General features: G+C 43.3%; 1 protein-coding gene across 1 annotated transcript; it reads right to left on the reverse strand.

The window, feature by feature from the left end:
• Positions 1-2,402: 2,402 nt before the first annotated feature.
• On the reverse strand, positions 2,403-11,005 carry CAPG (capping actin protein, gelsolin like). The gene is made up of 10 exons (XM_015814557.1): positions 10,830-11,005; positions 9,676-9,709; positions 7,842-8,014; positions 7,233-7,387; positions 6,217-6,384; positions 5,640-5,789; positions 4,899-4,991; positions 3,581-3,713; positions 2,805-2,893; positions 2,403-2,564 (listed from the first exon to the last, which is right to left on the reverse strand). Exons 2-10 carry the CDS (start codon positions 9,696-9,698, stop codon positions 2,499-2,501), a joined length of 1,050 nt encoding a protein of 349 aa, XP_015670043.1. The 5' UTR covers positions 9,699-9,709; positions 10,830-11,005; the 3' UTR covers positions 2,403-2,498.
• Between the last annotated feature and the right edge of the window lie 2,369 nt (positions 11,006-13,374).

Consider the following 13,374-nt stretch of genomic DNA (forward strand, 5'->3'; position numbering starts at 1 on the left):
GGCTGGATTGCACCACTGAGCCTCTCAGGATAATGCCTACTAGCCCTTCGTTGGGCGTTAGACTTCCACCCAACTTCCGAGGACCTCAGCTGGAGGTTGAGGGACGTGTGTGTTTTTGTGCTGCTTTTTCTGCCATTTCTTCCACCTTGCTCAATATTTTGCCCTTGGCTGTCTTGACCCTGCAAGGACTTGCCTAGGGCGGGTGAGGAATATTGACCTTGGGTTGCCCTATGTATTTCTCTATGACAGTGATGGCGAACCTTTTAGAGACCGAGTGCCCAAACTGCAACCCAAAACCCACTTATGCATCGTTGAGTGCCGGGTGAGCGTGGCCCATTGGCTGGGTCTGGCCCATTGGCAGGGCGTGGCCCATTGGGTGGGCTTGGCTGCCGTGGTAACGGCAGACTGGGTGGGACTAAAAAGTTCAATCAATCAATTCCAACTTTGCAAGATCTTTTTTTTCCCCACGAGAATTTGAAATTGACTGATTGATTGAACCTTTTTTTTTTGTACACGGCGGTGGAGGCCTAAAGCAAAAAGGTTTTATAAAACCCAGCTGAAGGCCTAGGACTGGGGCGACGGCGCACGTGCCCACAGAGAGGGCTCTGAGTGCCGCCTCTGGCACCCGTGCCATAGGTTCGCCACCACTGCTCTATGACCTTGATTTGAGGCAGTATCTCGGAGGATCACACTGCACATCTGCGGCTGGACAAAAAGAGCCCTCATGATGAAACTGAAAGTGGCAAGCCCTTGAGGTGCAGGCTGAGGTTGCCCATCCTTCAAGGTGTGGCGGCTTCATTTTGCTAGAATGGAAGAGCAACAAAGGCCTACACATGGACCCGTCGGAACTTGTGCTTCAAACAGCAACCTTTCTGTAAAATAAGAAAGGAGCTGGAAGATGGACACTAAGGGAATCAGAACGTCCAATCACAAGACAAAAAAAGAAGCTTTCATAGACTCTAGGAAGTGGAAAATAAGGAACTCTTTTGTTAAAGAAGGAACCAAAGATATCTTCTCCCTACCTGCTCAATTATTTTTATGTTGTAAAAGTTCTCCCGCCGAGGCCAAAGATGGTCTGGTGAAACTTGTTTAGTCACAGATCTGATTTGCTGTTCTGGGAAGGAAGCAGTGAGTCTTCCCCCCTCCACCACCCCCTTTTTTTTTTAAAGCAGGAAAGAGTTGCCGCTTTTGATAATGACTCCTTCAGGATGCAATCTTGCTTGTCAGGGCCTGTCAGTTAATCAAGATGGCTTCACGGTAGCCTATGATGATTGAAAGATGATGAATGCCTGCAGGGTGGATATAAGAGCACGGCTTTTGTTGTTTAAAGCAGGCATGACAGATGGAGCCAGATCCAACCTACCAGGCAACTTTTGACAGATCATAGACTTGAATGGCAACTTAACATATCGGAGACTAGACAAGTTTCGGTCCTTGCTTCCGGCAAAAAAGATAGACTCCCTGTGGGACATCTGCTTCCCCTTGCTACTTATCTTTCTTGTCCCACCCAGGGTGATGGGGGTATTCCCTGGGTTCCAGGTGGGGAGAAAGACACAAAATCAGAGGTTATGGGAAAAGGAGGGAAGTTATTAAAGCCAGCATGAAATTATATAACTTTAGGTGTTCTTTTATCTATTGCATGCTGTTCCTGGAGATGAAAAAACCCCATTGTTATGTTTACACAACACATCTAACCTGACAGGTGTGTTCAAACAAAACTTGGTTAGGATTAAGGCAGCGGGTGGGTCAAACCCAGCCTCTTTAGTTAGTTTGTGATTCAATCTATTATGTGAAAACAGGAAAGGTATAATTCCGTAAAAGGTATGGCTCAAAGGCCCGAATACAGCTAATGAGGCAAGCAAGGAAGTAAAGCTATCATTAGATAGTAATAATCAGCACATTTTGTGTAAGGTTGGGTTTGCACCCCATGAATGCGACTGGTTTGGTTTTGGTTCAGGGCAACGTGTGAACCCAGCCACAGACTTTTCTTAACTCACATCAAAATGTTCTATTTCCAGTAGAGACGAGAATGTTGCATTACCTATCTTATTCTAGACGTAAAGAGAAAGAGGCTTACAATTGGGAGGAACTGGGTCAAAAAATTAAGAGAGAGAATCCCTCTAGTTAAGGTTGCCCTACTGCAGGGGTCTTCAAACTTGGCCCTTTTCTTCCTTTTCTTCCTTCCTTCCTTCCTGACCCATCTTTCAACTCCCAGAATTCCTCAGCCAGCCAGGAATTCTGGGAACTGAAGTCCATAAGTCATAAAAGGGCCAAGTTTGAAGACTCCTGCCCTACTGTTGTCACAATACTGAAGACTGAAGTAGGAAACAGAAGGTTTCATCCATGGTTCGGATGCAGAGATGCTAATTAAAGGGGGTTGGTCAAAAGCAGAAGGCAAGATGGACACAGTGGCTCCAATTTAATAAGGCTTGAATTGTTGATGGGGCAGAAAGGCACAGTCACAGAGTATTGCCAGCATAAGGTGGAGACTCCAGCTTTCACTTCCAGTTTGTAAAGAATTGTTTGAAGAGCAGACTTTCACGGCCTTGGGGCAGGATCTGTACCTGGAACCAGATTAAAAGCAGGTGAGATGTGGAGAGAAATAAAAGAAGCAGAGAACAAATCCTTGTCCACTTCTCTTCAAGAACTCTTCAGATGTGTGAGTTGCACCACGACATTGCTGTTGTTCTCCAGACTTTTCATCCGAGACCTTCTCTGAACCGGTCAGTGGAGGTGTGTCATTCTTTTATGAAAACCTTCTGGGCACTTTGAAGATGGTTTGCCCAAGCTTGAGGGATCCTTACCTGAGTGTTCTGAGGATATTTCATTTGTGAGATGAAATTTTCTGCTACTCTCAGAGCCGCTTGTTGTTCTTGTTCATTTGCTTTGAGGCCTGCAGACAGACAGGAAGAGGGATGATAATTTACAAGAGCTGGGAGAATGACCTTGGCCAGCGCTGGATTACAAGAGCCAAGGTAGTCCTTTCAATAAAAGAGAAACGTCTATTATTGCCCGTCATCTAAGTATAAGTGTATCTGCTTATATGCAGATGAAAAGGCAAAACAATCCCCTCCTTCCTTCCTTCCTTCCTTCCTTCCTTCCTTCCTTCCTTCCTTCCTTCCTTCCTTTTCTTTCTTCCTTCCTTCCTTCCTTCCTTTTCTTCCTTTCTTCCTTCTTTCCTTTTCTTCCTTCCTTCCTCCCTGTCCCATCTTTCATTTAACAGCTCAAGGTGGTGGCACCCATAGTATCCTCTCCCTTTATTTTCTTCCATTCCCTACAAAAGAAACTCACCCAAATTCATCCAGAGATCTTCTATAACTGAAGATGGATTTGAATCTGAGTGTCCCTATTACTAGTCCAATACCTTAACCACTATAGAAATTAATGCAAAGAAAAAAGAAAGAGGTGGTGGTGATGGCAGGAAAAATAAATAAATAGAAGCTGATGACTTGAGGGACATTGATCAGCATGTCTTCCAGTGTAGAGGTTTTTCAACTGATGCAACTCTTGGCTGCACATATATATACTTTGTATTTATGGTCCCAGAGAAGGCCCCAAGGCAACCGATGATGGGCATTACCTTTCCAAACAAAGATCTTTCCATACTGCCAGTTGTCCAGGATGAAACAGTCATCTGTAATGAGCTGGTCCTGGTGGAATGGACTGGATTCGGAGACTTTAGTCAGACTCATTTTCCCCGTCATGTCAGAGACCTCAGAATTCAGAAGATAGAATTTACGACACTTAATGGAATCCAATAATCACAGGGTAGATGTCAGGCTTTTGAGGTTTGTGGTGCACTTTTAAAAGCAGAATTTTCTCATCCACCAAACCTGGAAAAAGTGTAAAATGCCTGAGCATGGAGCCCATTCCTTCCTGTATTCTGTATTTCCTACATGTTGGACTCCATTTTAAAACTGAATTAATGCACCCAGAACTTCTAACAGCTTAATATAATGGGGAAAAGACCTCAATGGAACCTTTGATCCAGTTGTTCGCAGCTAAAAATTGTGGACAGAAAATACTTAGAAGCAAGACTGTTCTCTAACATAGCGTTCCCTAATTTCATATTCTACAGAATTATCAGAAAAGTAAGCCTTCGAATCAGTGTGGTAAACAGCTGAGAATTCTGAGAGCTATAGTAGAATTTGGGGGGGGGGGGTTTAGACAAATTTATATCAAAAGAATCTTTGCACTGAGCAATCCTGATTGGGCTGCTGCCAGGATCTCAGATCTCAGTGCATTATGGTATACCTAGATCAATTATAGTCACTGGGCTTAATGGTTTTAAAGGACATAATGAGTACACTCGCTTGAAACTGAGTCCTACCACACATGGAATCCCCGTATCTGCCTCTGGAGATAATCTTGGGGGTCCTCATAATGCCCCCAGAATTCACAAAGATGCAACAAAAGTGAGCCAAAAACAAAGGTGGCTCAGCTAATCTTAGAAAACAGCTCTTTTTTTTTTTCATTGCCACATTTTCAAGATGAATGTGCGTTTACACACATCCAACCCACAGTCAAAAAATTGCAGCAAGTAAATGACACAGACAAAGTCATTTGGGTTTATTTTCTGTTGGGGTTGGCTTGTGAACTTAATGCTTTGTGGTGTGGCAGGGCTGCCTGGAAGACATCAGCAAGCCTTCTCATTCCAGTGGCATCATGGACTTTGTGGCTACCCATCCTTTTAAAGGCACACAATGTCCAGCGTAGGATCATACTGGGGCATTACAGTTCATTAAGCAGATAGTTAGATTGCAGATTCAAATGTTCAACCACCAGCTAATAGGTTTCCCTGTCAAACAGGGAGAAGGAGGTCTCAGAAGATGCCTACAAGAGAACAATTTCCTGGAGACCCCATCCAACTTAAATGCAAGTTTCTTTTTGGTTGTTACCTTATACAATACTGCTGCAATAGCATTCTTCTGATCAGCCACAATATCTTCCTCAGCAGTGCCTTCTTTCAGAACCGGCTTCGGACCCAGTACCTAGAAAAATGGATCATGGCAATATTTGTTTGCAGCCGAGTCCTTCCTGAATTGGAACCTCAGTGCTACACCTTAACGTGGTCCAGCTCAGGTTCAGTGTTTGCCATGCAGCTGCTGCCAGAAACATATCCCTGTCTAGAAAGTACTTCTTCATCCATGTGCAACAGAAGTGCATCAGAAATGTATTGATGTGTCTTTCAGTTTGGGGTCTACAATTCCTGGATTACTAGCCAGGAAGTTGGTTCTGACCCTGTCAACCACTGAAATGTAATTCTTGGTGTGAAAAAGTCAAGCATTCCTGATATAGCTAGTCCTGTTCTGGATGGACCAGGAGTGTGAATTACTCTAAAACAACAACGTTTGTTCCCATGACCCATCTCTGTATAAAAGTCCTTGCCAGATGTTTCAGTGATGCAGGGATAAAGAATATTTCATACGTTTTTAGAGACACTTTGTACACCTTTCCTTGCCATCTTCTAATCCAGCCTTCTGATCCTAAATAGTTTTTCAAATTGAATTCTACAGCTCCCCTAATCCCAGGAAAGCTGTGGTCCAATACATATAGAAAGGAGCTGGTGGGAGATCAGCCAACCTAGATACTAATTTGCATCTACCCTTTATGTTCTTTGTACTCCACAAAGATCTTACCGCTGTCATCTCAGCTGGTTCTTCCCCGTCCACAACTATCTCCACTCTGGCTTTGCCCTTTCTCTCAGCGTCTCGGATTGCTGTTGCAAAATCTCGAGCTTTGTTGCGCTCCAGAATGTTTGACTTTTCTCCATACCAGGTAAAGATTTTCTAAAAGGAAAAGTAGAAACCTGTTGTCCAATTTATAATAGACCACCGGCTGACTAACATCCAGCCATCACCACCTTTTAATCTTCCCACCGTACATTCAATAGGAGTGTTTTGACTACAACTTCCACAATCTCCAGCCATTAACTAAGCTGGCTGGACATTCTTGGAATTTCAAAGCCCGATTGGGAGATCTACAATTACTGGAGTCCCACAGCAATCCTTCTTGGAAAATAGATCCCATAATTTCCCTACATTAGCTTAGCTATGCATTGGTTTTGGAGGATGCATTGAAGCTAACCACATGGGCAATATGGCTGGGTAACATAAGAGTCACAACGTCATATGAACACTACCAAATGCTCTTGTGACATATATTCTTTTTCTAGCAAGTATATGTCTCCTTTCTCTTCCCCCTTTCCAGGCTCACCTCTCCCAGGTCCAGGATGAAGCAATCACCCGTATTAAAACTGGTCCAGCTCAGCTCTCTTTCCACAGCCCGGATATTCTTTTTTCCTTTCACTTGATAGAGTTGATGCCTGGGGCTTTGCTCATGGTTGGCCTGGGTTCTGGTAAAGGCTGACTCCACACCACCTTCCTGTGGACCATAAACTGGGGTTGAAATGGGGATACAGAGGATAGAATTTGAGGAAGATGGGGACAGGAAAGACTCTTTGAGACGATAGGAGCCCTCTGCTCACAGTCTGGAGTTTTATCCCGAAAGAAGTCAAGGTTGATTCAGCCTTCCATCTTTCCAAGATCAGTTAAAGGAGGAGCCAGATTGTTGAGGGCAATATGCTGACATTGTAAACTGCTCAGAGAATGATGTAAAAGCACCGTGGGACGGTATATAAGTCTAAGTGTTATTGCTATTATCAGGATACCAAGAGGAATACTAGTGCTACAGAAGGAGCAGAGTGTTAAAGAGAAGTGAAGATGATGGTTAGCTGTAACTTACACTTTGTTTGTGTGCCTTACCTGCCTCAAAACAAACAAAAAGATAAACCAAATGTAAGCTGGCTGTGAACTGTAAACTTTTAGGAATTTAGAGGATTCTGCCAGGCACAAGGAACCAGAACATCTTCGTGAGCAGATCAAAGTAGCTTCCTTATGGTTGTTCTCCAATTTACAAGAGAAGAAAAACTAAGCTAAATTTGGCGGAAATAATGAAAAGGAAATTGAGCAAAAAGAGAAAATAGGGAACAGATTCCCAAGAAGGAAAAAGGGGAAGATATCAGCCAACTGGATTCACCTGGGCTGACATGAGCCTGATGGGGATTGAAGGAGAGGTTGGTCTACTATCTCCACAGCAGAGCTTTGTGTGAGTATATATACAGGTACATATGTTTAACTAAATGAAAGTTCTTAAGAGGCTCTAATGTTTAGCAACAGTGCTCTAGAGAGAGAGAGTAAGGCCTATAACTGGAAAAACGAGTCCCCTTTCACCTGGTATTTGATGCCATGGGGAAAGTACTCCATGAAGACATCTGATTCATTGCCTTGCGCTTCCCGATACTGAATTGGTTTCTCTTTTGGGATGGAGTTGAGGTGGGTGGAGAGCAAAGCACAGGCTCCCTGCTCATCTCTGGAGGAGTTTTGACCTAAGACAAAGAGACAGCATTAATTTGCAACTCTACCCACTTGAGTGGCAGCCCCTAGCCGGCTTCAGCTATCTCAAAAAGGGTTTTCTGCGTTAGGTTCTTGGTGAAAATCCTACATTAAAGCAGATTTTGGTGGTAATAAGCCACTGGTGAAAAGTTTTCATTCTTGCTAGGATGTAGTGTTGCGTTGTACTGCCAGTTGCACGATCACACCACTCAAGTGCACACATTGGCCTTGGAGCAGACATCAATGGCTTACAAAACATACTAAGCCTTATTATGACTTCTTTAATATTGGTTGAGCAGGTTGTGTGAGCTCAGCCCTTCAGATCTGTGAAGCGTGTATTGTATGAATCCAGCCAAATAAGGTTTATTCAGTAATAAGCTACAGAAATGCATCATCCCCCAGATAGATTTTTTTTTGACCTAAGGTTTATCTTGACCCTTTGCTTACCAATCCAAATATGCAGGTTGGAATGCCCATCCGGTCCATTATAAAGGACAAGGTACGAATCGCCAGAATAGAATATGCCTTTCATCTCATCTGGAACAGCAACTGGCTTCATTTTCTCCACACGCCAGATGTGCAGTCCTGGTTCTTTCGCCGAAGTGTCAAAGACAGAGCCGCTACCAAAGCGAAGGTTGGAATTTATTGAATTGGAAGAAAGAAAACAGGACAAGTCAGATGTCTAGAAAAGGAACCAAGTATCAAGGAGATGGGATAAGGAAGAATAGATTCCTTAGAATAGATTCCTTGCAGTGGGCTTGACTTCAACTTAAGAATAACAGAGATAGATTCCTTGCAGTGGGCTTGACTTCAACTTAAGAATAACAGAGTTGAAAGGGACCTTGGAGATCTTCTAGTCCGGATCCCTAACCTATGGTCCGCGGCTCAGTACCGGGCCGTGGCCTGTTGATCACCGGGCCACAGGAAGAGCTGGCGAGCCCCCTCCTGTTGTAGTGCCACCGCATGGGTGCTAGCAGCCCTGTTTGTGCATGTGCAGGTGCGCTAGCACCGCCACCAACGTCACGTGGGTGCTGGTGGCCCGTTTGCACATGCACACAGGTGCCAGTGGCCCATTTGTGCATGCATGCACGCGCTAGTGCTGGTGCCGTGTGCGTACACATTTGTGCATGTGTGTGCGCAGGCCTCGTACGTGCATATTTCTCTGCTCCTCCCTTTCCTTCCGGCCGCCAAGCTGGAAATGTTGGGGAGCTCTGTTCTAGTCCAACCTGCTTCTCAAGCAAGAGGCCTTATACCATTCTGGAATGTCCTTCCATAAATCCCCAGCCAGCATAGGCAAAGTTGAAGAATGATGGGACTGAAGTCCAATAACTTTGGGAAGCTTCACCAATCATAGGAGGGAAATCCAGGAGGAGCAACCTAGAACTAAGGAGAAATTTCCCAACACTGAGAACAATTAATCAGTGGAACATTTGTGGATGCCCCATCACTGGGGGCTTTTAAGAAGAGACTGGACAGACACTTGTCTGGAATTGTATAGGGTCTCCTGCTTAAACAGGGGGTTGGACTAGAAGACCTCCAAGGTCCCTTCCAACTCTATTATTCTGTAATTCTGTTATTCAGACGAAAGAAAAGTATCAAGAGAGCAGGAACTACATGTTCAGTTTTATCTGCTTGCTTGCCTGCCTGCTTGCTTGAATAGAATTTCAAGATTGAACAGTTGCAGTACAAGGAAATGTTGCTTGATGCAACCAAACCTACTTCTTTAAGAACAAACAATATTATTCAAACTTTCTTTCGCCCCCCCCAAACATGCTTTCATTGTTAATTTTTCCTTTGAAGAAATGCCAGTCATTGGGAATCTGTATGGCACATATCCTGATTATTACCCTTGTTGGTTTCCTGTTCCAAATCTTTATTTGCACCCCACCCTCAACTCTCCAAGATTATTCATTACAGAGGATAACTTCAAGAAAGAAATTACAAGCAAGTTGGGGATAATTTGTATGTGGCCTCTATCCAGACTAAGACTCTTGTTTCGGACAAGAGACGGGAAAGTTTTCTCGTAGGGCAAGAGAGCAGATGCAGCATTGTATCCTTAACTAATGATTAACACTAATTCAATTTACACCCCACTTTTGAAACCAGAGCAAGGATTTTCAAAGTAGCAGATGGTTATGAAAGTAAAACATAAATCTAAACCCAGCTGAAAGACTCGACAGTCTCATACAGACCACCTATCGTATAATTACTGTGATATTCAGCTTTATTTATGAAATGGTTACTGGATTTTGATTGGATGAGAATAAAGATTATTCCTTACCTTTTGGGGATTGCTGTATACATGACTCCAAGATCTGGTGAGAAACAACAAACAGGACTGGTTAGGACTTCCATTAAGTGGTGAGTATAGTTCATTGAATTTATGAGTCTTACTTTCCCCAAAAAAGAAGCTGCCAAACCCCATGACAAGGAGCGGTGACCTTCCAAGATATATGAAAAGTTGTGGCATCAAACTGATACCATTGTCAATATGGGAAGCAGCAGGAAAACAAATCACACCGATAAACAATAGTTTTAACTTTTGTAAAGCCAGCTTATGGAGAGGAAGAAAAGCAAGAATTTGCCCATCCTAAAAAGCTGGATGCTTCCCAGGGCATGGAGAAAGTAACATCTCCCACGTGAGCATTTTGTTGGAATGGGATGAATGGATGAACGGATGGATAGATAAGCATATCACTTCCCTCTTCTCTCTTTTCCAATTCTTGGTCTACAGTCAAAAGCTGCCCAGCGCAATGCTACTGTCCTATGATCATTTATTCACTTAACTCACTCCTCTCTTTCTGTTTAGTAGTTATAGAATTTAATGAATGCTATTTGATCTATCGTATAATAAAACAGGAGAAGATATCAAGATACAGGATCCCTTTTTTCTTCCTTGCTCAGGTAACCCTGGAGATCATGGCTGAAGGTTTGTACAAGGATGGCGGTATTAAGAGCTCGGAGGTATTCCATGCCACAGTTTGTAAACGTCTGCGAACTTTAACAATTAACAGTGGAAACATAGAGGAAGTAAATGCTCAAATCAGAAGCAGAGGAAACTATATTTTGCAATGCTGGTTAAGTTACTGTTTTTAGAAGACCAGGCTAATTCTAGAAAGGACGAAGGCTTATGGAATAATCCCTCCACTAATGAATTCATTCCATAACAAATGCCACATTTTCAAATGTTTCCAGTGTTTAGTTGAAGAGACCGGAGATGTAACAGAAAAGCAACTCGGAAGTGCTGAATCCATCCAACTTAGCTATTTGCAAAAAAAAATCCTTGCTTGGCCAATCTGAGATTTAGGATTTGTTTTTTTTAATTTTCATTTCTGCAATTACAGGCTGAGCCAAGTATTCCAGCTTCACCTTTGCCACCCTTTTTAACATCAGCCCGCACTCCGAGAGAGAGAGAAAAAGATAGTGTGCACTCACCAAGGCCGTCGCTCACCAGTTCCCTGTGTAAACAAGGCTTTCCACCACTGAAATGTGAAATTAGATTAGATTTCCTGGGGTGGGGACTTTTCTTGACACTCTCTAGTCAAGCTGTTCGGTACCTAACTTCTTTGTGGCTGCAGGCAAAGGGGAGGGCAGAGGGAAATGGCAGGCAGAGAATGCCAGATGTGGTTAAAAGGAGGGTGAGTCACTCTGGTTACGATTAGGAACTCACAACCGCTTTCCCGTCAGGCGCTCTCTGCATCATCTGTTGTGTTGTCTCTCGTGGCCTATCAGCCTTGGTTATCCGCACAATCTCCGGGGAAATGACTGTAAGGACGCCCTGAAGTTTGTCAAATATACATGAAAAGGCTTACTGAAGGAGGCAAGCTATAAACCCACTGCAATTTTTATGAAGGTAAAGCAGAGGCACAAGCAGCTCGGGTTTCAATTCTTCCCGTTTGGATGCTGACATATTTTGGCACATTCTGCACACCTGAGTTAGGAAGGAATCGCAGTGACACGAAAATCTTTACAGATATTTAGGCCAAAGCCTCCGTGCTCCAGAGTTTCAGTTGTTTCTGCTTCCAGATGGACCAGCCATTCTCCGCAATAACGTTTTTGTTCTGCTTTATTCCACTACCAGTATAAATCTTTAAAGTATTGTAACAAAAGCTGATCCCGCAGACAGATATCAGCTTAACTCCCTAGCATATTTTGTTTCCTGGGATGTCCCCTTTGCATCAGGCTTATGATTCTCCTTCACTGCACAAGAGCACCCAACGAGAGTGAACACATGCAAAAATCACACAATTTGGTGGTCTCTGCAGCTGATCTGAAAAGGTTAAAAGTTAATGCACGATGTTGTGTTTTTCCTCAACCACAAGATGTCATCCTCTTCCCAAGTAGAGTATTCAAGTGGAGTAAACAATGTGGAACGTTATGGTGAATGTAAGAGCAAGCTTCAGTACTTTTAGTGAGTAGAGAAGACCAGGCAGAGTTGAGGGAGAGGGGGGCAGAGTTAAGCACGTCATCAGTTTAGAGTTGTTATGGTGCTCCAAATCCAACTCCTCTTGAATTCTGTTGACCTTGATCTGACGCCAATTTAATGTTGAAGTTTAGTTACCAGATTCTTGTGTATAGGCTTGAATATGGTGCAACCTTACAAAAGGTCCTAATGTTTTGCACCTGAAGGGATGCTCTTCTTCATCCTTCTTTAATATCACGTTCTGCAGCATAACACCATCTCTCCTGTAAGACATTGGGGTGGAGAAAGCTCGCTTATTATGCCTTAGCAAGATTAATGATGGTGTTTGCATAACAGATTTAATCTAGTTACTGAGTTCATTTCTTTTCTGGGTTTGTGCCAAACACTGAACTATACATTTCAGGAGCGTCTGATTCCAAAGGTTTAATAAATGGGAAGGTGGATCTTCAAGTAGCCAAAACAGCAGCAACACCCAGTAGGAAGAGATCAGAAAACTTGGAGAACTTCAAGGTTTGTAAACTGGGTTCAAGCAGTTGCTGGAACTAAAATGCACTAAAATGAGGATGATAATTTTGTGGTTTACAGATACATTTTGGATCCTGCCTTTTCTGTTCCTTAAGCTTGCTTCTTTATCCTTCTTCCACTGAATAAATAAAAGTCAGCCCAGATGTTAATTGAAGCAAGCCCTCCTCCGCACACAATTTGTATACAGACAGTTGTGTGTTTGTTTTATTTTTTGTAATCAATGGAGTTTCCGGTGACACTGCAATCTTTTCAAAGAAAAATAAGAAATGTTACTGCCAAACATGCAATTTCCTGCAGTAAGCAAAGTTAGCTTTTTTTTTTTTTTGAGATGCTGCAAAACAGCCATTTTTTTTCAAAAAATCCCTAGAGCCTAAGCTGGGCTAGGAATGATGAGAATTGTAGTCCCAGGGCATCAAGTGGGCATCATATTGTAAAAATCCATTTAGATTTTAATATTGGATTCCTGTAAACTTTGCAGCAAAGCCATAAGCCAGGTGAAGCGAAGGAACAGTAGCTGGACTAAGGATACACAACTGAGCATCACGAGTTAATCAGGATTTGGACACACAAGTCTCCCCTGGCCTGTATTCCATTAGGACCTCTGTCTCTTCTTTATTCCCACTTTTAGAGACTGAGTGCCCAAACTGCAACCCAAAACCCACTTATGCATCATCGAGTGCCGGGTGGGTGTGGCCCATTGGGTGGGTGTGGCCCATTGGGTGGGCGTGGCTGTGGTGGTAACGGCAGACTGGGTGGGACTAAAAAGTTCAATCAATCAATTCCAACTTTGCAAGATCTTTTTTTTTCCCGCAAGAAGTTGAAATTGACTGATTGATTGAACCTAAAGCGAAAAGGTTTTATAAAACCCAGCTGAAGGCCTAGGACTGAGGCGATGGCGCGCGTGCCCACAGAGAGGACTCTGACTGCCGCCTCGCCACCACTGGGATAGATTCACCTGCTCGAGCAGGGGGCTGGACTAGAAGACCTCCAAGGTCCCTTCCAGATTCTATTCTATTCTATTCTATTCTATTC

The sequence above is a fragment of the Protobothrops mucrosquamatus genome, unplaced genomic scaffold, assembly GCF_001527695.2.
Source record: "Protobothrops mucrosquamatus isolate PMUCROS unplaced genomic scaffold, P.Mucros_1.0 scaffold262, whole genome shotgun sequence".
NCBI classification, from domain to species: Eukaryota; Metazoa; Chordata; class Lepidosauria; order Squamata; family Viperidae; genus Protobothrops; species Protobothrops mucrosquamatus.

Coding starts and splice junctions, on each gene's coding strand:
- CAPG (XM_015814557.1), bottom strand. CDS start 9,698: ATGTATACAGCAATCCCCAAAAG. Junction 8,015..9,675: donor TATACAGCAATCCCCAAAAG/GTAAGGAATAAT, acceptor TCGCTTTGGTAG/CGGCTCTGTCTTTGACACTT. Junction 2,565..2,804: donor AATATCCTCAGAACACTCAG/GTAAGGATCCCT, acceptor ATCTGGTTCCAG/GTACAGATCCTGCCCCAAGG.